We start from the raw sequence: 25,918 nt of genomic DNA on the forward strand, positions 1-25,918 counted from the left end.
TTTGAGAAGTTGGAAACAACTTTATTAAAGGAAATGTAAGTACCTGGAGTAAAAAAAATAAAGTATCTTATATGTAAGAATGTAGGTTTATCAGTACTGGACACATCAAAAAGAGTGATTAAAGTGTCAAAAGGTGTCATTATATGCTCCTCTACTGGCTTGGTACTGAGGTTCTAGGATATAACAGGTCCAGAAATAAGGGCAGGTATGATAGATGGGGAAACAGTGGAAACAGTGTCAGACTTTATTTTTTGGGGCTCCAAAATCACTGCAGATGGTGACTGCAGCCATGAAATTAAAAGATGCTTACCCCTTGGAAGGAAAGTTATGACCACCCTAGAAAGCATATTTAAAAGCAGAGACATTACTTTGCCAACAAAGTTCTGTCTAGTCAAGGCTATGGTTTTTCCAGTAGTCATGTATGGATGGGAGAGTTGGACTGTGAAGAAAGCTGAGTGCCGAAGAATTGATGCTTTTGAAGTGTGGTGTTAGAGAAGACTCTTGAGAGTCCCTTGGACTGCAAGGAGATGCAACCAGTCCATTCTGAAGGATATCAGTCCTGGGTGTTCATTGGAAGGACTTATGCTAAAGCTGAAACTCCAGTACTTTGGCCACCTCATGCAAAGAGTTGACTCATTGGAAAAGACTCTGATGCTGGGAGGGATTGGGGGCAGGAGGAGAAGGGTATGACAGAGGATGAGATGGCTTGATGACATCACCGACTCGACAGACATGAGTTTGGGTGAACTGCGGGAGTTGGTGATGGACAGGGAGGCCTGGTACGCTGCAATTCATGGGGTCGCAAAGAGTCGGACAAGACTGAGCAACTGAACTGAACTGAACTGATGATGATAGTCTGACTGTAGAAATATGGTTATCTTAGCTGGTGCTCTAAAAAATCAGAATCATTTCATTTGTTCAGCAAGTAAACATTTGATTAAAATTTGGCTTCCTATGTAGTGTGTCTATAGAAGAAAAATGCATCAGCCACATGATATATGAGTCTAGTTCCTTTGGTAGTTATATTTCTTACTTCTATTTAAAAAACTGGTTCGATTTTTCTACAAACTTTTCTGTGAGTTTGGTCAATACAAGGCTACCTTTGAGAAGCAGATCCATTCCCTCTAGGCTGACTAGTCAGGTCTCTAAGCCTACTAGCCAGAGAGTCAGCTAGAGGGTTGGTTATTGAGATAAGGATGAATTTCCTAAGATAATGAAAGCCACCTTCAGCAGACCTATTTGGATATTCAACTAGTCCTCTCTGGGCAATGTCCTATACATGTATTCTATTGGAAATCAATACAGATTGCAGATATATTTCATGAAAAAAAAAGTGTACACATGAATGCTTTGCAAACTACACAGTGATATTCAAATATCGCTTTTTAATATGTTAACATAATGGAAGGATGATGAACAAAACCACAGTTTCTTTTTTCCTTTCTGGCCCCATTGCACGGAACTTCCCCAACCAGGAATAGAACCCTTGCCTCCTACAGTGGAGCAACAGAGTCTTAATCACTGAACCACCAGGGACGTCCCAAAACCATGGCTATCTCAAAATTATGATATTAGTTCTTACGTCTTTAATTTCTTCCATGTGCTTCATTGCCAGCTCTTCTAGATCTCTGGAAGCAGTCATCAGCCTGTCTTTGCTGTAACAATCACCAGACAAAATAAGAGTTGTTCTTCTGTCGAGGCAGGCAGTTCAATTCCTTCTTTCTCAGGATGGTGAAGCAAATCTTCTAATTGAAATTTCCCCTTGATAAAAGACATAAGCATATGTATGTATGTACAAACACACAACTGAGCATGCAAGAAATCTGTTATGTTTATATGCCTAGAGTTAGACTCCTTACAAAGTATAGCTTAGTTTCCCTATTAATTAATGGTTATGTTATCAAGTTATAATGTGCACGTACATGAAATAGTTAAAGTACAAAAAATTAAAGCTTTGAAGAGTTCTATTATATCCTCTAAAATAAGAAAAGCATGTGTTAAAAAATACAAGCTTTCTGCCTGCCCAGTTCTGAAGTTTGTAATTTAATAATCTGAAAATCTCCCCAAGGCCCCTTGCAATGTTATAAATCCCAAAGTAGTTTTTGTCTATTAAGTATTTAGAAATAAAAGGATGCCTCTGGGAGCTAGAAAGCCATTAATTCTCTACTATCAAGGAATTATTTTGCTCCTAGAAAGTGTCTTATAACTTCTGTTGACTTCTAAGTCATTTAGCTTGCTTCTAAAACTTGATCTAAGCCTGCCATTGATACTGTCTTTAATTTTTTTAACTTGAAAGTAGTCATGCTACATAACAGCTTGCACTACATGGTGTGGAAGAGATAAATGTCTGCTGATTGATGGAATGATATATGTGTTATGAGAATCACTAAAGCATCACTATGAACAAAGGCAGAGGAGGTGATGGAATTCCAGGTGAGCTATCTCAAATCCTAAAAAATGATGCTGTGAAAGTGCTGCATTCAATATGCCAGCAAATTTGGAAAACTCAGCAGTGGCTACAGGACTGGAAAAAGTCAGTTTTCATTCCAAACTTAAAGAAAGGCAATGCCAAACAATGTTCAAACTACTGCACAACTGTACTCATCTCACATGCTAGCAAAGTAATGCTCAAAATTCTTCAAGCTAGGCTTCAACAATATGTGAACCAAGAACTTCCAGATGTTCAAGCTGGATTTAGAAAAGGCAGAAAAACCAGAGATCAAAGTCCCAACATCAGCTGAATCATAGAAAAAGCAAGAGAATTCCAGATAAACATCTACTCCTGCTTCATTGACTATGCTAAAGACTTTGATTATATGGATCAAAACAAACTGGAAAATTCTTAAACAGATGGGAATACCAGATCACCTGACCTGCCTCTGAGAAACCTGTATGCAGGTCAAGAAGCAACAGTTAGAACTGGACATGAAACAATGGACAGGTTCCAAATTGGGAAAGGAGTACATCAAGGCTGTATATTCTTACCCTGCTTATTTAAGTTATATTAGAGTACATCATGTGAAATGCTGGGCTGGATAAAGCATAGGCTAGAATCAAGATTGACAGGAGAAATATGAATAATCTCAGATATGCAGATGATACCACCTTTATGGCAGACAAAGTGAAGAGGAACTAAAGAGCCTCTTGATGAAGGTGAAAGAGGAGAGTGAAAAAGCTAGCTTAAAACTCAACATTCAAAAAACTAAGATCATGGCATCCAGTCCCATCACTTCATGGCAAATAGAGAAACAATGGAAACAGTGACAGACTTTATTTTCATGGGCTCCAAAATCACTATGGACGGTGATGACAGCTATGAAATTAAGACACTTGCTCCTTGGAAGAAAAACTATGACAAACCTAGACAGCGTATTAAAAAGAAGAGACATTACTTTGCCAACAAAGGTCCATATAGTCAAAGCTATCGTTTTTCCAGTAACCATGTATGAATGTGAGAGTTGGACCATGAAGAATGAGCGTCAAAAAATTGATGCTTCTGAACTGTGGTGTTGGAGAAGACTCTTGAGAGTCCTTGGACTACAGGAAGATCAAACCAGTCAGTCCTAAAGGAAATCAATCCTGAATATTCACGAAGGACTGATGCTGAAGCTGTAGCTCCAATACTTTGGCCACCTGATAAGAGCTGACTGGTTAGAAAAGACCCTGATGCTGGGAAAGAGTGAAGGCAGGAAGAGAAGGGGACCACAGAGGATGAGATGGTTGGATGGCATCACCAGCTCAATGGACATGAGTTTAAGCAAGCTCCGGGACATGGTGAAGGACAGGGAAGCCTGGTGTGCTACAGTCTATGGGGTGCAAAAAGTTGGACATGACTAAGAGACTGAACAACAATTGTGAATAAGACTTGCTGGTATGATTATATTAATAACTTTTAACTAAGTTAATGTGACCCAGATTATAGGAATAAGCATAATTGTTATTGAACTAAAGTTAGTCTACACAATCATGATCAGTTTTGCTTTTTTAACAGCCAAACTATATTTTGATTATTTTTATCTTTTCTTGATAAGTTTTCCAGAGTTTCATTCTTTTCACATCAACAGCTTTTGTGGATGATATATAAAATGTTAATTATCATCTGATACATTAGAGGAAAAAAAGGATCCAGATCTGAATTTTAGTGCCCCCACACATCTTCCCCATGACTTATAGCTAAAAGTCTTCTTGTGCTCCTCCTCACCCTACTCCCATCATCTGGTCCCCATTCATATCCTCCTCCCTACAAGGTATCTGAGCACTATTCAGTTCCTTGTGGTTTTAGTTCTGAGTATTAGAGGACCTAAGACACTACATTTGGCAATATAGAAAAATGCTTCTGTTATAATAAAAAGTAGAACATAAAGGTATTATTACAACTATATAAAAATCCGACACATAAGAATGGAAGCAAATACATCCAAATGTTAAAACATAACTGTGATAAATTGGTGAGATTATGAACAATAAGAAGACAAATGTTTGAATTCTTACATGTCCTACACTGTGAGTTGCTTGCCCCTAGAGAATAGCACACGCCCCATCACCCTACCATGTTGTGGGGTAGAGTGGGGCAGTCTTAAGCTGGAGGAAGTTGAAAGGAGAAGTGGATGGGGGATATTGAGAATACCTTTGCATTCCTGGCTTCTGGGAAATTGGGGTATCGGAGGGTAAGCAGTGATACAGGAAAAGGAAGCGTGTCTGGTCAGGAGGGAGGTATAGGATGCAAGTCAATAGCCAAGTGTATGACTCATCCAAGCTCCTAGACTGAGCACCCTTCCAAAGCCAGAGACCTTTAAGCTCCATTCTACTTAGTCATCTAAGCCCTTGGCTTCCACTGAGCTCTTGTCATAACCTAAACTACTGTTGAAATCCCACAATTCTAAATTCCAAATGTCCCACTCTACCACCTTCCGCTCTTTTGTGTGTGTATAGTAAATATACGAAACTTAAAATTTACCATTGTAATCATACTTAAGTGTAGAACTCAGTGGCACTAAGAACATTCACAGTGCTGTGCAATCGTCACTGCTATCCATTTTCAGAATTTTCATTATCCCAAACATATGCTCTGTATCCATTAAACAACGAGACCCCATTTCCTACTCTCTAATTTCTGTCTCTATAAATGTGCCTATTCCAGGTACCTCATATGAGTGGAATCATACATTTGTCCTTTTGTTTCTGGCTTATTTCACTTAGCATGTCTTCAGGTTTCACCCTCTTCATACCATGGATCAGAATTTCCTTCCTTTTTAAGGCTGAATAACATTTCCCTGTATGTATTTTGGTTATCCACTCATCTGTTGATGGGCATTTGAGTTGTTTCCACCTTTTGACTATTGTGAATAACACTGCTATGAAACACTGGTGTAACAAGTATCTAAGTCCCTGCTCTAGTTGTTTTGGGCATCTTCCTAGGAATGGAATTTTTGGATATATAAATCTATGTATATTAACCTTTTGGGGAACTGCCATAAATATATTAAAAAATAGCCATAGAAATGGGTGTGAAGTTGTTGCTCTCTTAAACTATTCTACAATGACAGTTGAAACCTCCAGTCCCTGGACCATTACATCCAGTCTCAAACTACCAGATACTCTTTGGCTTCACTTATTTCCCCCTTAAGCCTGGACCCTGCTGCTGCTGCTAAGTCGCTTCAGTCGTGTCCGACTCTTTGCGACCCCATGGACTGCAGCCTACCAGGCTTCTCCGTCCATGAGATTTTCTAGGCAAGGCCATTGCCTTCTCTGGAGTCTGGACCCTACTGTGGTTCATCTCAATCAATCTCTCATCAATGTTTCCAGTTATCTAATCCCTTGTCCCATCTTCCCTGCAAATCCAAACTGGGGAAAGTCTGACCATTTGACTTGTCTCTACCTATTTTAGTTTTCTGAGTGCTGGGAGAGAAAAATGAACAAGTACGCAAACTGGAGCCACAACAAATCCATGGTCTGCCACCTGAGCCAAGCTTCTCTACTTGCATAGGTCATTCCATGCACTTGGCTAGTTTCTGCTACCATTTCACTCAGTAAATATTCAGAACTTCCACCTCTCCCCTCTGTTGGTAGATGACCATGTCTCCCACAGCATTAGTAAAAACTAAGGCCATCATAAGACTGTCAGCTTCTTCTATGACTATCAATACACTAACCACCATTTTTAGAGATCCTGCTCCCTTTCCCTTCTCAGAGGAAGAGTTCCAGTGTTTACCCGTGTTCCAGATCCCATCTTGGATTGCTTCTTTTTTCTTTTCTGTTGGCTCACTATCTCCCTCTCAACTGATGCCATGTCCTTAGGTTAAGATGTCTTTGATGGTAAAAATAAAGATACAAAATAACTCTCCTTTGATCCTACCATATCCCCCTCTCGAGTTACTGTCCTCTTTCTAATCTATCTTACCCTCCTCAAGTCACAGAATTTGGCTTCTCACTACTGTACTCATACTCTCATTCGGCAACAACCCTCAAAATGCCAAATTCAACTGGACATGTCTCTGCTCTTTTTAGGAGTGGTATCTGTCCACTCCTTTCTGTTCTGTGATGTCACTTTTTCCTGTTTTCACTCTTACCTCCCTGGCCTTTCCTTTCCCGTGTTCTTCCTGGGCTCTGCAACAGACACGTCAAACGCTACCATCCCTAAGGACCCTGCCTTTGGCTCTCCGCCCTTCTTACTATCATGGTGATGATAGGAGTGTGACATGACTTGGTTCAAATCCTGGCTCCATCACTTTCTAATTGTGTGACTAACACAAGTCATCTAACTTCTTTAAACTTTGATTGCCCCCAAAAAGAATGGATATAATAGTAATGCCAATCTCATTGGGTTATTAGGAAAATTAAACAATAATCCATCTCTGCTAAGCTCCAGGTCTAGCTAGAAAAATTGGCAAGAAACAAAAAACTGAAGTTAGAACAAATATAAATAAGTAAATGTAGCAGAAATTGCCAGTTTTCCTTCTATATATATATATTTAAAATATCTATTTATTTTTAATTGATTGATGATTGTGTATTCTTCTTTTTTCCTGCAGAAATAAGATTTTTTTTTTGGACTGGTCACAAGGATGCCTGCCTTCTGCTAGGTACACCCATGTAACTAAGTTCTGACCAATAGGATGTAAATGGAATTGTGTGCCACCTAGTTTAGGAAATGTCCTTTAAGGAAAAGGATGGCCTCATCCTCTTCCTTTCTACTGGCTGGAATGCAGACAAAGATAGTTTGAAGCTTGAGCATCCATCCTGGACACCATGATGTGGAAGCCACAGGCCACGGATGATATACGATCATGAGAGTAGAAATCTGAACCTTTGGCAATTTCAAAATGCTGCCCTATCAGTTCTGGGGTGCTTGCTTCTTGACTTTTATTTTTCAAGCCATTATTATTGTGAGTTTTCTGGCCTTTACAGCTGACCAATCCTAACTACTCAGGAGGGTTGTTGGAAGAATAAGATACAAGGGCATATGCTGCAAACAAGGAGATCAAAACAGTCAATCCTAAAGGAAATCAGTCCTGAATATTCATTGGAAGGACTGATGCTGAAGCTGAAGCTCCAATGCTTTGGCTACCTCATGTGAAGAACTGACTCATTGGAAAAGACCCTGAGGCTGGGAAAGATTAAAGGCAGCAGGAGAAGGGAACGACCAAGGATGAGATGGTTGGATGGCATCACCGACTCAATGAACGTGAATTTGAGCAAGCTCTGGGAGCTGGTGATGGACAGGAAAGCCTGGCATGCTGCAGTCTATGGGGTCGCAAAGAGTCAGACACGACTGAGCAACTGAACTGAACTGAAACCTGGTTTGGTTGGTGGTTTAGTCGCTAAGTCATGTCCGACTCTTGCGACCCCATGGACTGTAGCCTTCCAGGCTCCTCTGTCCATGGGATTCTCCAGGCAAGAATACTGGAGTGGGCTGCCATTAACCAAGTTACATGGAAAATGGACATGGAACTAGATAGTCATTGCTAGTCTATCCTGACCCATAAGGTCTTTCGCCTGTGTTTCCCTATGAACCTGCTCCCATTTACTTGATTTTCCACATGGATGGACTTTCTCTGTGTTCTCAACAGCAAAGCTAAAAACAGTTATCTGAGTCCTAAACCTATGTAATTTTTCAGATTAAGTCATTTCTTTTATCTATCCCTTTTAGTTCAAATTTATGAGAGACAATTATTTGTTGCTCACCCCATGAATTACTCCCCTCTCGCTTAAGTTAGTTGTACAATATTCCTTGTTCAGTCAGCTGTGGCTAGGACAGGTGGGAAGTAGGGATAAAAATACAGCCACCAAGCCTATCCTTTAAGCAAGGATTGGCAGAAGAGTACAAGTTCCAGGGCAGAGGATGTAGGCAAGGCGGCAATACAAAATGAATCTACTAGTTAAGACCAAATGCACATCCAACTCTCTAGTGTACAACTCAGTTTGAAAAATCTACTCATCTTTCTTAACACTTGGTCTTCCATCTGTATCCCAGTTAATGAAATCACTATCAATATAGTTTCCCAAGTCAGAAATCTGGGAGTCATCTTTGGCCTATCCTTATTCATCCCACAACCAGTCCTTGCATTTGTGGATTCCATCTCCTCAATCATTTTCTAATTAATCCTCTCTTAGTTTAGCCTCACCTCATCATTTGCCCAACTTAGTGTAACAGTGTCCTTAACTGATTTTCTTGCTGCCTGGCTGGCCCCCATCCAGTCTGTACTCTATGAAGCTCTCAGACCAACCCTTGTAAATGCAAACCACTTGCTGCTTAACATTCCCATTGCTTTCAGGAAGAGTCTGGATCCTCAGCTTGGCTCGGGAGTCTTCACAACATGAGCCCTGCATGTCTCTCTCTTATCTTCTGCCACACCTTGACAGCCCTTCATGCCAGTGTATGGACTGATCCTCATCATGCTGCTTACTCCATGACTCTGAATATTTGGGTCCCTCTGTCTGGAATCCTGGGTCCTTTTGCCTGTTCTGCTCAGACATCCCAGAACTAACATGTTCCCGATGGATTTACTGAGCCCCAATGGTTGAGTAATTTGAAACTTATAAAAAAGCAGATCTTGAGGTAATATAAATTCATTCTTTGAATTCTAAATGCTCTGACATCTAAACTGTGCCTAAACTTGCCCACATAACAAAGTATATACGCATACTATTCTTTAAAAGGAGATACTGAACACATGCTCATTCAGTATCTTAAAAAGTCACGGTCTGGAAAGAAGCACATACTGTGGTGTTTTGGATAAAAACACCTAGGTCTAAAAACTTCTAGGTGTAAAGAATGAGGTGGTAAGAGCAAACTGAGACAGAGGCCAAGAATTTTAAATGGGAAGAGGACAAAAGAGTGAGTGCAGTCATTTCGACTTGTTCTCAGCGCTGCAGTAGGTGCCTCCAACTACAGGGCAGGGTCCAGGACCATACCTCGTGCTACCGCGTATCTCCTGGCGCTGAACAAAGGATGAGCCTGAGACCCATGGTCTTTGAGTGACATAAGGGAACACAGTAAAGAGTATGGCCATGAAAACTGAGAAATCCACTTAGGTTATTCATCCTAGCCCTTCTTTCTTCCTCCTACACAAGTATCATTTAAAACATACAAATATGTCTTAAATACAGTATCCATTATACAGTTTTTTTTCTTTTCAATTTGCAAATAAAATAAGGAGAAAAACACTTTTTAAAAAGTTGAGAACAATGTAGCAATGTTTAAACACTTAAAATACAAAATTAAGTGAAACAGAGAAGCAAATGTCCACTGTAACTATGTAACAAACATTCGCACATGAGCAAGGACTGACACAGAACAGAACAATGAACTATTGATGTGCCAACCTCAGCACTGCCGTCAGACTCAGCCAGCCATCCAGGGCTGGCCAACTCTTTCTTGTGGGGGGACAGAAATTCTTTCTTGTTCTGTGGACAGAAGAATGGAGAGCAGAATCTCTGGCTTCTACTAACTAGATGCCAGTTACATATCACCAGTTGTGACAACTAAAACTGTCTCCATCCATTGCCATGTTTCTTAGGGAGCAAAATCCTCCCCCTGCTGCCCCATCCAAGGTTTAGTAGCACTAGGCTAGGGGTAAGAGGACAGTTTTTTGAATTTTATGTTAACATTGCCATAATGATGTTTGTTTACTAAATATATACTGGAAGGGGAAAACTCCTTAATATTTAGCATGTAACAACCCTTACTACCAAGAGTTAAAATTTATTCAGCTCTCATTAATACGAAAAATTTTAAAAAGCCACAGAACTCATTTTTCTTCTCCAATCTATTATAGAAGAGAAAACTGAATTTCTGAGTATGTGGACACTTAACTTGGCTTTGAGCATGACTATTACAAATAACTGATGAAATCAGTCTGAGAAAAATATCTAAAGCATTCTATCCCCACAAATACCCATTTAAAATGTACACTTTGCATATCTTCAAAATAACTTTATATATATAAAATAGTAAAACTCAACAAGAAACACATACTTTAAGACAAATTAAAGTTTTCCAAGCTCAATTACAATTGCCCTGGATCTAAAGAAATCATATTCTACTTTTACAGCCTCTCTTCCAAGCTTTTGAGGGCTTTTAAGCATGCCCCCTTGCAAAAAATATTTATTTTCAATCATTCCTCCTGTTTTTGTTTCTTATCTTATATCACAAGAATTGTTTTCTGATTAAGAACCATCATGAAGAGCAGGCACAAGAATTGTTTCAAGCATCTCCTTTCCTGAAAATTCTATCCTGTCATGGTGTTGAGTTCATACGGACTTGAAGTTGTTAGATGATCATTCTGAATGATCTTTTCACATACGTGAATGCGTCACTAAAATGAATGCCTAAAACAGTATACACTTAACAAGAAACATCTTTCTCTAAATAAGACTGAGATAAGTCCAAAAGTACATTTGGATATTTTTCTTCTCCATTTTCAAAACACACCAGACTTGTAGACATTTACTGTTTGTATTTACCAATGTATGCTTTTCTGTTTTCGTCTCAAGTTTACTCAAGACAGAAAGACTGCCGTAGTACAGAGACACAAAGAAAATCTTCCAAATGATTCCAGGGCTGGAGATTGTGAAATGCTTAGTTACCCAAAGCATTGTAGCAGGAAAAAAGGAGGGGGTGTAGAGATAACAGAGGTGATGGAGACGAATGAACATTCAGGAATGTGCAGTGTGGACAAGAAAGGGTGAGAATGGCGGTACAATGATCAGGATGAGAAAACTGGCGCTCAGGGTAATGAGAGAAGTGGATGAGGTTGTAGCTTGAAAGGCAGAAGGTAACTGACTTGATGACGTCTGATGTTGATACAAAGGGCCTCCAGAGCTTCATCAGGAATTAAAGTTCTGCATGGCGAACAAACGGCAAAAAGGAGGAAACAGCAGTTCTTTGTTCACAGGCCGACACTCAGAGGATGCCGTAGCTCGGTGGACTTTGTCATGGCCTCTACCTTCACGCGCAGTCTCTGAGTAGGGCTGAGTCTTCGCCTGGAAAGTGAGCAAAGGACGCCCACTTAAACAGCTTGAGTGTTCTAAACTCCCTTTAAAGAAAAGCAGCAGCCTAATTCTAAGGGCCTCTGACGGGTGGGTCCCGGGAAACCGACCGATCTATTCTCAGGCCGAATCCCTCCAGCCCGCGGCTAGAAAGGCCAAGCCAGGTGAGGCTCTTCTGTCGTTTTGGGCCCTGCCAGGAAAGGCCTGGAATGCTGAAAAAGAGCGAATAGCTGCTTTCTTCCTTGGGGCTGCGGCGGGAACCTCAGGAACCAAGCCGGAAATTGTCTCTTGGAAAGCGCGGCGAGGGTTCGGGGGCCGCCAGGGTGCGAGCTGCAGGTGCCTGCTCAGTCCCGGGCATCATAGCAACCGCGCTCGCCGCGGAGACGCCTGGCCGTCCTTCCGGCGGCAACCATAGAAACGACGCGCGCCATTGGCTCAGGAGCTGCGCTTCCTGCCGGAGACCATTGCTATGGCGCAGACCATTGGCCTCTGGGTTAGGCCCGCGGTAACGAAGGCACGGCTCTTTCCTAAGGCTCTGCAGTAACCATGGTAACATCGTGGCGCCTATTTGCAACTTCAAGTTCTGTCACAGGGCATTAATAGTTCTCAGCTTCCTGCCAAACTTTATCTAGAGCCCCAGTCTAACAAACTTGGATTAAAATTTCTAGAAGTAATTTCATTCTTAAAAGGCGGGGGCTGGGGGGAGCTAGGTCAGGGGTTCTGAATTTTAGGTCAGGACTTGTCACTCATTACCTGGGTGGGGCACCTAAGACAAATCACAACACTTGTGGAACCCGCTTATTATTGTAAAAATGACGAAACCGAACTTGACTACAACTTTAGAAGTCCTAAGCACTGAAAATTCGGTTTTCGCGAACCGTATTCTCCACCTATGTAAGGCAAAATAAAAATATCTAAAAGACACAACATTTAACAAAGGACCAGTTTATATGCTCTTCATTTAAATGCTCTTATCGCAAGATTCTAGTTAGTTTACCTAAACCCGATTTTACTCATGTTTTGGGGCCCATGCTTTTCTGGTATCCCGAATATATAACATTTCTTAACCTTATTCTAGTTTCTCACAGGCTCCTTTCCAAAGCTTTGCCAGTTCTACATGCATTATCTGGACAGATCTTATCCCTTACACTTCCTAAACTCTCCCTCTGGTACCAGAGCCCTTGCAAGTGTTTTTTTATCCCTCTGATCTAAAATGCTCACCACCATCTCCCTCAACCCACTCCTAACAGTTCAAGTGTCCTTTTCTCCTTAGGGATACATCATTTAGTCCTCCAATTTAGACTCAGGATCCTTCTTATTTGCTCTAATTGACTTATGTTCCTTTTTATTCTGCTTTTTGTTTGGGGCTGTGCCCTGGCTTGGGACTGAACCTGGGCCATGGCAGTGAAAACACCAAATCGTAACCACTGAACCACCAGGGAACTCCCTCATTCTTAGTTTTCTTGCTTTCTTCACACACTTCCATTTGCTGACTAAAAAAACCACCTCTTGGAATTTTTACATGCTCTGAATGCAAATGAAACTGAATTGGAAAACATTCTAAATTCCATTTAGGGTAATGGAGGCTGTTTTTAAGCATTAACAAAACACAATAGAAAATGGTTCCCAAGGGGAGTAATAATTATGATATTAATAAAAACAAACATTACAATTAGTTCTAGCTCCATTTATCCTCATTATACATTCAAAGATAATGACAGCCATTATCTACATGAACCTACAGATATAGAGAAGGGAAGAAGTCAATCTTTTACTTCATGCTCCTTTAGTACTGCAGCCACTGGCTACAGTATGTTGCTTTTTAGATTTTGTTATTTGGATCAGAAAGTAATTTAAAATTTTTGTTCAATGGGATTGCTGCTTCCAGAGAAGTCCTGATTGCTGCAGTTACTTTTCCTGTTTCCTGATTTAATGAAGTCACATTTCCTGATTTGATAACATGTTTAGGTATATCTTGGCATTTATGTGCAAATCTCAAAGTTTATTATACTTCTATTATCAGACAGATACATTGGACTACTCTTCCCAACACACTCCATGAATTGCATTTTACCTCATTTATGTCAAGAACTTTTTTATACCTAGTTCTTAATGACAGTTTTTCACACTGCATTCTGGACCATCCTGTGGATCACTGAGGGTACTTCTCTGGTCTACTTATTTTGCACTCCCAACCCAAAGCCCAGGACAGTGAGAGCTTTGAAAACTTCTCAAGGATTCAGGAATCAAGCAAGGCACCAGCAGTAACACTGCCATTTATTGAGCAAATTATGTGTCAAGTGCCAGACTCATGCTTTACCTTCTCCATTTATTTAATCCCCACAACAAATGGTGTTACTTTGCAGAGAAATTATCACCATTTTATAGATGAGGAAACTTGAGATTAAGTCAGGTATCTAAGTTTACAAAGTGAATAGGTGGCACAGCTGGAGGGTGAAATCTGGCTAAGACAACTCCAAAACCCATACTGTTTACCTCCTTCAGGGCAGTGGTCACCAACTGGGTCCTGCCTGGCCTCCAGCTTAACTTTCCCACAATAGCAGTTATAAAGTATTTGAAAGGTAAATTCTTAACTCAAATATGAAGTGAGTCTAGGACAAGCAGCAAGAAGTAAATGTGGGGGGATAATCATCCATCTACAGCTAATCTATCTTTGGGGAGGTATCCTTCTCTCCTACACCCATTTTTACCAAATTTCAAAAAAAAAAAAAAAACCAACATCATTGTATTGACTTTGGGGCACTTTATTTATTGTACTAATTTTTATATACCCATTTCCCAAACTAGACATGTTTATTCATCTTTTTGAGCTAACTCTGGAAGATAGTGAAGAACAGGGGAGCCTGGCATGCTATAGTCCATGGGGTCACAGAGCTGGACACGACTTAGCGACTGAACAACAATTCACCTTTGAAGCTACAAAATCCTGAGGGCCTACCACACAGTAGGTATCAACAAAATAAGCATTGCCATTCAGGCATCCATCATCCTTTTTATAGTGTGAAGAAGGCTGATATTCAGGCCCCACATGTGTATTTTGAGGAATATGATACCCAGTAAGCTTTTTTTTAAGCTGAGAAACAGCTAGAGTCATTCTCAAAATCAAATAACATTCAGGTGAGTGTGTCAGGTGGCTCGGTCATAACAGATTTGCCTTTGCTTTCATTTTTAGAGAGTACTGAAAGGCCTTTAAAAGACAGACACTGAGCAACATTAGTCTGCCCACCACTCACTGCTTTTCCCCTTCATTTTCTGTCTTTATGAAAGCAAAGGATTTATTCTACTTCTCACCACCTATAAGAGCCCTGGTCCACTGAACAATTTTTGATCCTATAAATAAAGGCTTTTTACCTCAGTTTTTGTCATGTATAAAAGCAGTATGTCGAGACTGAAGATCATCCACTATCTTCTCTTCTATCTCTATGCCTTTTTCTACTTCTTCCTCTGATAACAGTAACTTGGTTTCTGAGTCTTTGGTTATAATAACCACAGAAGATCGTCGTGAATCAAGGATATTAGCCACCACCACTTGATGTCGATAAACTTCTAAAGCATTCCGTGCACGGTCAATTATGATGGAGGGATCAGTCTCCAACTTAAAGGAAATTATAAATGCTTTGGGAGCCCAGTCTTTAACCAAAGGAGAAAGCATTTTTGGCACCATCTTCATTGTTATCTGTATTGGAAAAAGAGAATCTTAATAAGCAAACAAGGTTACTACCTACCAGCCAGGTCAATCTCAAAGGAAATTAAGGAAGCAGGGGATCAGATGTTAGGCCATGTCAATTTAAGTAGGATTTCTCACTGCCAAACTTTTTAAAGTGTATTAAATGCTTACTTAAAAGTCCTCCCTTTGTAGGGTTCATAAGGATGCCTGATTTCAAAGCTTCATGCATATTCTGGGGCAAAGCACATCTTATGAATTAGCCCTGCCTTGCAACCCTCATTACCATAAATAAAACTCTGAAAAAATAGCATTACATTTTCTCAAACATTCCCTTATATTTTTTAAACCAAACCCTCAAATAAACAAATACAAATAATCTGTTTATACAAATGTTACTCTGGCAGAAGCTCAAGGTTGAGTTTTTAAATCTCTCAGCCTAAAATATTTCTTCCACTGGTGGACTGGCTATTTGATTCTATTAAAAAACTGTCATTTGTAACACCTTAGCACTGAGGAAACAGAATTGATTTTATTTTTATTCATCAACACCATAGTATCATTCTCAGTCCCTTCTAAGGGGAATGCTGAGTTGTTTTGTGTACTTTCAAGTACAAGACAGAACTAAGAATTACAGGATAAAGTAAGGTTCCCAGAATTTAAAAAGTGTGAAATCACTAAGCTAATAATCAGAATTTTCCCTCGAAGAGTTAGCAAGAGTGACAGGGATCACATACCCATTCCCCATTTTACTTTTCTCCTTAGAATTTATCACTACCTAATATAGTATGCCGGAGAAGGCAATGGCACCCCACTCCAGTACTCTTGCCTGGAAAATCCCATGGACAGAGGAGCCTGGTGGGCTGCAGTCCATGGGGTCGCTAAGAGTCAGACACGACTGAGTGACTTCACTTTCACCTTTCACTTTCATGCATTGGAGAAGGAAATGGCAACCCACTCCAGTGTTCTTGCCTGGAGAATCCCAGGGACGGGGGAGCCTGGTGGGCTGCTGTCTATGGGGTCGCACAGAGTCGGACATGACTGAAGCGACTTAGCAGCAATATAGTATGCATCTGACTGTTTCCTCTGCAGAGTATAAGCAAAGCCAGGGCACAATATGTTCCTTTTCACTGCCTTATCTCCTACAATAGTGCCTGGCATATAGTAGGTACTCAATAAACATTTACTGAAGAAATGAAAAAATGAACTGTCCCATAGAATCAGCAAGTGCTCCACAGGTAGTTTCTCCTATTTAAATCCTACTTGTATTACCCAATAAAAGACTTGAGTTCCCTCAGGTTCCAAGAAGCCAGATGATTTCAGCATCTTCACCACACCACTACCCTCCCCATACCTTCTCCTTAAACTGCAACAATAACCATCTAATCTGCCCCCACCACGCTAATTCACTTTTCACAATGATGCCAGAATGTTCTTCACAAACAAAAACTTTATGTCCTTCTCTTAGGTTTCCCTTGGCTCCATAGGATTAAATTCAAGCTCCTTAAGGAACACAAAATTTTCTATGAAGGAAGCTGTCCCTTCGGTCTGCCCTCCACCCTCACCACTCTCCAGCTTTACCAGACAATGTCAGTTCACAACACAATGCCCATCTTTGAGCTCCAATTGTGTACTCTATCTGGAATGATCTTCCCTTGGTCTGGTACACCTTCTGCTCATCTTTTAAAACCCAGTTCAAGCCATTTCCTCCAGAAAGCCTTGACTTTCCCCAAGATTCACTCACCCCATGCTCTGACTTTACTTTGTACGTACCTCTACTAGAGCATTTATCACTCTGTACTGTAATTATGTCTGTGTCCAGCAACCTCAACAGATTGTGAGGTTCTTGAGGGAGGGCGGTGTCTTATTCATCTCTGTATCCCTAGTGCCTAGCACATACGGAATGCAGAAAGGCCATCTCCAGATCAAAAGGAAATTAACCCAAGATTGGTTATAGGGAATCAGATCTCTGGAAGAGAAGCGCCCATCACCTGCAGTGGGCCCCCAGATGACTGGATCTTGTGTTCAGGCATTTCAGAGGCAGGAACATAGAAATCTGACACGGCCGCAGCCAGGTAAAACATCGCAGAAGAACCTGAAAAAAGAAGCACAGAGTGTAATAAATTAGAGAAGGGTATGGAGTCAGCTCCTTTTCAACTCAGGGTCCTCCGTTGTGAGAGCCCTGGGTATATAGTAAGGGACTATGTGTCTAGGGGGAAAGACTCTGCCTCCTGGCATTCGATGAACTCCCAAAGGCACGCACCTAGTGGGTTGAGAGCCTGGGCTGCAGCCTGCAGCAAATGCAAATAGTCTGCCAAAGTGGTGAACTCTATGGCCAGAAAGGTGCCGGCAGCCTCAGCTTCCTGGTAGCTCCGCAGAGCTGCGGCGAAGCCCGGGAGTGCTTTTTCCTCCGCCTCCAGGCTCAGCAAGCCCGAAGGCGCTTGGCTGGAGGGCCGCAGAACAGACAGCCAGGTCTGGGGCGGGAAGCGGTGGGCAAAGGGGAAGGCAGAGCGCGCGCGGTACAGGAACAGGACCCCGTAGCCCGCGGCCAAGAAGGCTTCGGCCGAGCTAGCACCGCGCCGCCCACTGCTGAAGTTGTCCAAGAAGCGCACAGGCCGGGCTTCCAGAGGGACCTTGGTGCCGCCGGAAGTGACCAACACCACCCGTCGGCCCTGCGCGCCCAACCGGGCGGCGAAGCGAGCCATAACCTCTGCCCAGCGCGCAGCACCGGCCGGCTGGGGAAACTCAGCAACCAGGTCCACGGCCGCCATCAGCCCCAAGCGCCTCTGCGTCTGCGCAAACTCTAGGCCCTTCGGTGCCACGCCCCCTGGCCCCTTACCTGGCCCGCGCGCAGCCGCAATAGTAACTGGCCGGTTGGCTACGGTGCGCTGGACGTCAGCGCAGGGTTTCCGCTTGTCTGGAAATACGTGCTGGTTCCGCCCTGCACCCTGCGAGTCTGACACTTGAGTTCTCGGCTGAGAGGCACACCCCCTTGTTTAGTTTCCTAGCCTGCGTGACGGTCCGGCCGGCCGTGTTTGATCCTTATCGGCTACCGTACAGACCCTGCTAGACTAGGACCGCAGCTAAAAATATGACTGCCCGGTTGTTTAACCTTTGGGTTTAGAGAGGTGCGGGAGGGGGAGAGGTGGAGGGATAGCTTGTTTGTTTGTTTTTTTTTTTCTCCTTCATTAAAAAAAAAGAAAACAACCTACAAACGCACTCCCAAGTTGTCAGACGAGCCACACGTCCCTCCCCTTACCCTCCAAATGCGGGGGATGAGGCTGCGCCGTGTCGGTCACGTGACGCCGCTGTCCGGTGTGTCTTCGCCGGGCAACCGTCCTAGAGACTGACAACACCGTCTGCCGCGGCATGAACGTGATCTACCCTCTGGCGGTTCCCAAGGGGCGCCGGCTCTGCTGTGAGGTGTGCGACGCCCCGGCCGAGCGGGTGTGCGGGGCCTGCACAGTCACTTATTACTGGTAGGCCCTGAAACATGGCCCCTGGGCGCCTCAATCCTCTCCCTCTCAGGGAACCCTCTAGGTTCTAGAGTCTAGGAGGCTTCAAGACAGGTCCCTAAGACTTCAGTGTCTGCGTTTGCTTCCTCTTGCACTCGCTCGTTCGTCACCAGATGTTTTGTGGGGCGCCTGCTGTGCGCCTTGCACTGTTCTAGGTGCTGAAGTCTGGGGAGAAAGTCGGGAGACCACGTCTCCCAAAAAAGTAATATTGTCATGAGAAAGCTAGATAAATAAACCAACAGACCAAACAAAACAATTCCAGAGAGTAGTCCAGTATTCTTGCCTAGGAAATTCTACGGAGAGAGGAGCCTGGCGAGCTACAGTCCATGTGGTTGTAAAACAGTCGGCCATAACAACAACAAAATGCCTTAAAGACAAAGGAAATGTGCTGGGAGGTTAGGCAAACAGCCTCTCTGAGGGTGGACTGTGGACCTGAATATGATGGAGTAGGAACGGCCCGCCGGAGAAACGCTCGGGGAACAGTGGCGCAGTGAGGCTCCGAGGGAGGGATGACCTTGCTGTGTTTGAAGAACAGATAGAAAGCTAGTTTGTCGGTGCACAGCCAGGATCGCGACGGTATGGGAAGGGTATGATATTAGTTTTCATTTACTTCAGCATAACATCCCCTGACCTTTGCTTCAGATCGGACCCTATTTGGGGCCTGAGATAAGACAGTGAGGTTGCTGACGTTCAGAAACCTGGTCCAGAGCAGGCTAACCTGTTTAAAAAAGTAAGTTATAACATAACCCTCTATGACAAGTGCTGTCACTCCGGGAGTACTATTCCCTGGGGCCTCTAAGGATGGAAGCATGAAGACTGGGGTGGTATCTGCAAAGGCTCCTCTGAAGAAGTACTATTTGGGCAAAGTCTTGAAAGATCAGAAGGAAGTTGCTAGGTGAATGAGAAGTGGAGAAGGAAAGGAAAGGCACTTCTTGCATCCAGAACTGCTTTGGTAAAGAGTGAGAGAACAGACTTTGTTCAGAGGTGGGTTGAGAAGGTAGTGGTGGAGAGAGCAGTCACAACTGTCACCTTGCTGTCCAGGCCCCATTAGCAGGTCATGAATAAATCACAACCAGCGTTTTAAGGGGAAACAAACCTAGAAAGTATCAGAGTAATCCTACTTGAATTGTTTCTTCAGACTTGTGTTTTAGTGTTTTATGTGGATATGTGTTTGTACTAGTGAAATGTATTTCCTACTATAGGTTGATTTTTCAAAAGTTTGAAAATCATTGTGATAGGTAGTAGTAGAAGTTTATACCAAGAAGATAAAAGTTAGGGCCAAACAGTGATACGAGACCAAGGAGTTTGGAATTTATCCTCGGGGGGGTCATGGATGGTTTTCACATGCTCTCATTTGTATTACGGAAAGATGACAGGTATCAATGTGAAGCTAGACTGGAAAGTAGACGCTAAAGGCTACATAGCTTCTCAATTGCAGTGGTCCGGGTGGAGAGTGCACACACCTCTTGGACTGAATCCAGTGTCCCTCCTCAGTGCTTTCACAGCACTCGTCATGTCCCCTATCCTCACATTTATGACAGATTTAAATCATTTGTTTAGTGGCCTGTGCCCCTCACTGAGCTGTATGCTCCCTGAGCGCAGGGGCGGCATCTCCGTCTCCACTGTTGTTTCTTTATTGCATACAGAATACAATTCAGAATTTGTAGCAGAAACTACAAAGCCCTGGCTGCCTCTCTACTTTCATTTCCCGCCACACTCACCCTTCTTTTCCTGGATGCAGTTACAGAGGCTTTCTTTCAGTTCCAATTTGCCAACTCCTTTCCTCCCTCAGTTTCTTTGCCCAGCCTGTTGCCTCTGTTGGGAATTTTTCTCTACAGTCACAGCTCTTCCTAACTCTCTTTCATCTTTCTCTTCTCAGAAATGTTATTTCTTCAAAGAGGTATTTCTGCTAAACCCAAACTAAATTCTATCTCATTTTCTCTCTCACATTTTTCCTTCACTTTTTCAATACTTTTATATTTTTGTCTCACTTGTTTAATGTCTTTGTTTTTGTTTTTGCTGTGTGGTTTATGGGATCTTAGTTCCCCAACCAGACTTTGAACCCTTGTACCCTGCACTGGAAGCATGGAGACTTAACCACTGGACCTCCAGGGAAGTCCTGAGTAAACACTTCTAAGTGCAGGACTGGCATTCTGGAGAGAGGGAAGACTCCTTTGCCTGATACAAGCATCCACCTCTTCTGTTGTCCTCTTCATCTCTCAAGCCCAGAAGTATTTCCTCCTTCCTCTCAACTCACTTTGTAGTTACTTTGTAATCTTTCAGATGACTCTTATTTCCCTGACTCATTTTAGTTGTTGGCAAGCCTGTTAGCTCAATTTTATCATGCTCCATTAATACAGGATGCCGTGCCATTAATGCAGAAGTGTTATGTTTAATATGTAGATGGACTCTCATATGTTATCTTTGATCTGTTTCAGACCCATCTGTGTATACCCTATGGTCTCCAGCAAAATATCTTGAAATGGTTGAAACTAAATATTTGATGAATCCATGAATAAATTATTATTTCCTATGCCCTTATCCTCCATTATTTTCTTTCACTGCTTTCACTCCCTTTAATTATTTTTAAGGTCTTCTCCTCTCCCCCTAACTTTTCTCCAGATATCTATATCCTTGTGTCCTAGAGAGGTCATGATTTTCCAGAAAATAAAACTGTGATAGTCGTTCTCTATCTCAAAAATGAGGGCCTTTAGTTCTCCCTTATAGGGTTTTTACGATTGAATGTAAAGCATCTAGCGCCATGCCTGAGATCAAGTTGGCACTCAATAGATATTGTTTTTCCTTACTCCAAATTTAAAGATCAGGAAGGGAAGTCAACTTGAATTTGTGGAAGTTAATTTTTTTGCAAAAGAATTTTTTGATTGCAGATGTAATTCATGCTCAGTGCAGAAAACTTGAAATTACTGAATACAATATATAATACAATACAAAATATAAACATGAAAAATAATTCATAACCTCACAATCCAGATAATTAATAGCTTCACATTTCAGTGAATTTTCTTATGTTCTTTTCCTATAAATTCATTTATTTATTACATTCTGTGTAATCTTGTGCATATCATTCTGTGTGGGACTGTGAGAATGTTCCCAGGAAATAGGCGTTTTTAAGAGAAGGCAATTTTATAAAGTACACAGCAACATTACAGGTAAAAGAGGCTTTAGCAGTATAGGTTAGTAAGTTGTAGCGTAGAGATAAGAGTAATTTGCAATAATTTTTCCTTTCACTTAACAAATGGGGCACAAATAAAAATGCTCTCACTGTGTAGGAAGAGATAACAGTCAAGTGGTATTCAATAGTAGGATCTGTGGTGAACTGGAGAATTCAGGCCCTGCTTAACAGTCTTCCACTTCAGTTTAAAAAACATGGGAATGGCCAAACAAAACACGTCTAACCCACAAGCTATTTGCTTGTGATCCCTGATTTGAATGCATACTTTTCCAATCCTTCTTTATGCATGGCCCTGTGACAACTGTTAGGGATGATACAGATGAATAAGCAGAAAGCTCATAAATATATAAAATATGCTCCCTTTCTTTAGAAAGGCAAGATATGCAAATGTGCTTAGTGGAACAAAAGTTCAGGCAGTTAAGTAAGTTAATATTTCCATTGCTCACACAATTACTCACTAAGCCCCTATTTAATAAAAACCCTGTGGAACTCACCTATTTCTTTATTCTGACTGTTACGTGCTTTTATTCATTTGTTTACAGTAATTCTCTATCAAAAAACCCTTTAAAATGCTTTTTGTCACTTGTGTGAGAGCCGTCACAGTTTATAAAGCAAATACTTTATTCACTTCTTTGTCCCAGAAGAAAGGAAAGCAAGAGAGTGTTTGAGCCCAGCAATTATTGTCTGTGACTGCTTTTATGCAACAATGAGTTGAGTAGTTGCAACAGAGACCACATGGCTCTCAAAGCCCAAAATTGACTATCTGGCCCCAAGAAAAGCTTTGCTAATCCCTGTCCTCAGTTATTGTTACCTATTTTGGAGTATGTGTAAATGGAATCAAACAGCCAACTTTCTCACCTTTAAATAAAAGTATGTAATAGGCAATAGAAGTGAAAAACTCCCCTTTCAATAATGAATAGAAAAACTAAACAAAACATCAGCAAAGAAATATGACTTGGACAACAATATAAACCAGCTAGACCTAACAGACATTTACAGAATACAGAATATGTATTCTTCTCAAATGCATGTGGAACATTCTCCAGGGTAGACCAAATACATACAAGAATCTAAGTAAATTTAGAAGGATTGAAAATATGCAAAATATGTTCTTCAACCACAATGGAATGAAAGTAGTCAATAACAGAAGGAAATTTGGGAAATATTTGAATACGTAGAAATAATACACTCAAACAACCAGTGGGTCAAAGAAGAAACCATATGAGAAATTAAAAAAGGCTTTGAAATGAGAACAAAAACACAACATGCTAAAACTGAAGGGATACAGTAAAAGCAGTACCTAGAAGGAAATTCATAGCTGTAAACAAATACTCTAAAAAAGAAGGAAGATCGCAAATCAATAACCTAGTCTTACATTTTAAGAACTAAGAGAAAGAAGAGCAAAATCAATCCAAAACTAGCAGAAGGAGGGAAATAGTGCAGATTACAGCAAAGATAAATGAAATAGAAAGTAGTGAAGTGAAATCGCTCAGTCGTGTCCAACTCTTTGCACTGTAGCCTGCCAGCCTCCTCCATCCATGGGATTTTCCAGGCAAGAATACTAGAGTGGGTTGCTATTTCCTTCTCCAGGGGATCTTCCCAACCCACGGTTCGAACCTGGGTCTCCCACACTGTAGGCTGACTCTTTACCATCTGAGCGAAATAGAAAATAGGAAAACAATAAACAGAATTAACAAAACCAAAAGTTGTTTAAAATGGTTGAAATTGACAAAACTTTAGCTAGACTGACCAAGAAAAGAAGAATCAAATTACTAAAATTGGAAAATTAAAGTGGAGACGTTGCTACCAACTTTGCAGAAATAAAAGGAGTTATAAGAGAATACTACATACAATTGTATGCCAACAAATTTGAAAACCTAGATGAAATATATTCCTAATAAGACACAAACTATTGAAACTGACTCAAGAAGAAATAGAATACTGAGTAGATCTATAATTAAAGAAATTTAGCTAAGTAATTAAAAAGAAAAGCTTTTCACAAAGTAAGCCCAGAACAATTTCACTGGTGAATTCTAGCAAATATTTAAAGAAGTGTTAACAATTCTTCACAAACCCTTCTGAAAAAATTAGAAGAGGAGGGAATAGTTTCCAACTAGTTTTATGAGGCCAGTGTTATCCTAACACCAAAACCAGAAAAAAACATCAAAACCACAGACCAATACCGCTTATGATACAAATACAGAAATCCTTTCCAAAATACTAGCAGACCAAATCCAGCAGAATATAAAAAGAATTATATCTCATGACCAAGCAGAATTTCTCCTGAGAATTCAAAGTTTGTTCAACATAAAAGTATCAATCAATATACATCATCATCTTAATCGAATAAAGGACAAAAATCACACAATCATCTCAATAGATACAGAAAAAACATTTGGCAAAATCCAACTCCCTTTATGATAAAAACACTTAACAAAATTCCTGGGTTGGGAAGATCTGCTGGAGACGGTATAGGCTACCCACTGCAGTATTCTTGGGCTTCCCATGCGGCTCAGCTGGTAAAGAATTTGCCTGCAATGTGGGAGACCTGGGTTTAATCCCTGGTTTGGGAAGATCCCCTGGAGAGGGGAAAGGCTATCCACTCTGGTATTATGGCCTGGAGAATTCCATGTACTGTATCCATGGGGTCGCAAAGAGTTGGACATGACTGAGTGACTTTCACTAAAAAAATGGGAATAGAAATGAACTTTTGTAACTGGGTAAAGAGTATCCATAAAAGAACCGTAGCGAAACACAACAGTAACATCATACTTAATAGTCAAAGACAGTAAGTGTTCCCTCTAAAATCAGAAATGAGGCAAGATGTCAGTTTCATTACTTCTTTCCCACATTGAACTAGAGGTTCTAGCTGGGGCAATTGGGGAAGACAATGAAATAAAAAGTATCCAGCTTGGAAACAAAGGAGTAAAAGTATGATCTTTATATAGAGAAACCCCTCACACAAAAAAGCAAGATTATAGGATATAAAATCAGTGTGCAAAAATCAGCTATATTTCTGTACACTAGCAAGGCACAATCTGAAAATGAAATTAAGACAATGGTTCCATTTACAATAGCACTTTAAATAAAGGAATAAATGTAATCATAGAAGTAAAAGACATACACTGGAAAAAAACACAAAATATTGTTGAATAAAACTAAGCAAAACCTAAATAAATGGAAATATATTTCATATTCATAGACAGGAAGACTTAATATGAAACAGTTTCCCTGGTGACTCAGTCGATAAAGAATCCACCTGCAATGCAGGAGACCCAGCTTCCATCCCTGGGTGGGGATTATCCCCTGGAGAAGGACCTGGCAACCCTCTCCAGCATTCTTGCCTGGGAAATCCCATGGACAAAGGAGCCTGGTGAGCTACAGTTTATGGCGTTGCAAGATCAGACACAGCTTAGCGACTAAATCACCACTACCACCACCACCACCACAGATTCAATGCAATCCCTGTAAAATTTCTAACCATCATTTTTGCCTTAAAGGACACTCTGATCCTAAAATGTATATGAAAACGAAAGGGACATAAAATAGCTAAAACAATCTCAAAAAAGAGCAAAGTTGGAAAACTCATACTTCTTAATTTCAATATTTACTGCAAAGCTACAGAAATACAGTGTGATACTGGCATAAGGATAGACATATAGATTGATGGAATATAATTGAGAGTCCAGAAATAAGCACATACATCTATGCATGTTAAGTCACTTCAGTCATGTCCAACTCTTTGTGACCCTATGGATTGTAGCCCACCAGGCTCCTCTGTCCACAGAATTATCCAGGCAAGAATACTGGAGTGGCTTGCCATGCCCTCCTGCAGGGGATCTTCCCAACCCTAGGAAAGAACCTGGGTCTCGTATGTCTCCTGAACTGGGAGGCAGATTCTTTACCACTAGCGCCACCTGGGAAGCCCACATACATCTATGGTCGATAGATTTTCTTTTCTTTTTTTTTTTTTTTCAGTTTTTTTTTAATCGAAATACAGTTGATATAAAATAATACGTATGTTCCATTGTATAA

The 25,918-nt window shown here is 41.2% G+C and overlaps 3 protein-coding genes across 11 annotated transcripts in view; 1 reads left to right on the forward strand and 2 right to left on the reverse strand.

Annotated features, from left to right (window-relative positions):
- Positions 1 to 1,642, reverse strand: part of CCDC30 (coiled-coil domain containing 30) — a 135,697-nt gene extending 134,055 nt beyond the window's left edge. For both annotated transcript variants that reach the window (XM_070786725.1, XM_019958273.2), the window contains exon 1: positions 1,583 to 1,642. In XM_070786725.1, coding sequence (XP_070642826.1) covers positions 1,583 to 1,642 — 60 coding nt within the window. The remainder of the gene's footprint in view (positions 1 to 1,582) is intronic.
- On the reverse strand, positions 1,628 to 17,985 carry PPCS (phosphopantothenoylcysteine synthetase). Of its 3 annotated transcripts, none has more exons than XM_019957701.2 (4): positions 17,439 to 17,985; positions 17,167 to 17,270; positions 14,863 to 15,187; positions 1,628 to 1,761 (listed from the first exon to the last, which is right to left on the reverse strand). In XM_019957701.2, the coding sequence occupies exons 1-3, from the start codon at positions 17,944 to 17,946 to the stop codon at positions 14,864 to 14,866; spliced, it is 936 nt and encodes a 311-aa protein (XP_019813260.2). In that variant the 5' UTR covers positions 17,947 to 17,985; the 3' UTR covers positions 1,628 to 1,761; position 14,863. The 3 variants fall into 3 exon arrangements, with proteins under 3 accessions (XP_019813260.2, XP_019813264.2, XP_019813267.1); XM_019957705.2 differs by lacking the exon at positions 1,628 to 1,761 and adding an exon at positions 9,679 to 11,484; XM_019957708.2 differs by lacking the exons at positions 1,628 to 1,761; positions 17,167 to 17,270; positions 17,439 to 17,985 and adding an exon at positions 16,949 to 17,155 and having other exon boundaries at positions 14,235 to 15,187.
- Positions 17,986 to 18,452: 467 nt separating this feature from the next.
- The window catches only part of ZMYND12 (zinc finger MYND-type containing 12), a 34,731-nt gene continuing 27,265 nt past the window's right edge, over positions 18,453 to 25,918 (forward strand). Inside the window, exon 1 of one of the 6 annotated variants that reach the window (XM_070786734.1) lies at positions 18,453 to 18,598. Coding sequence is in view for 2 of the 6 variants with exons in the window: in XM_019957711.2 (XP_019813270.1) it covers positions 18,545 to 18,654 (110 nt within the window). In the remaining 4 variants the exon portion in view is untranslated. Of the gene's footprint in view, positions 18,655 to 25,918 lie in introns of all 6 variants that reach the window. The other 5 variants (XM_070786732.1, XM_019957711.2, XR_011565925.1 and 2 more) reach the window with 5 other exon arrangements.

The sequence above is a fragment of the Bos indicus genome, chromosome 3 (genome assembly GCF_029378745.1).
Source record: "Bos indicus isolate NIAB-ARS_2022 breed Sahiwal x Tharparkar chromosome 3, NIAB-ARS_B.indTharparkar_mat_pri_1.0, whole genome shotgun sequence".
Classification (NCBI taxonomy): domain Eukaryota; kingdom Metazoa; phylum Chordata; class Mammalia; order Artiodactyla; family Bovidae; genus Bos; species Bos indicus.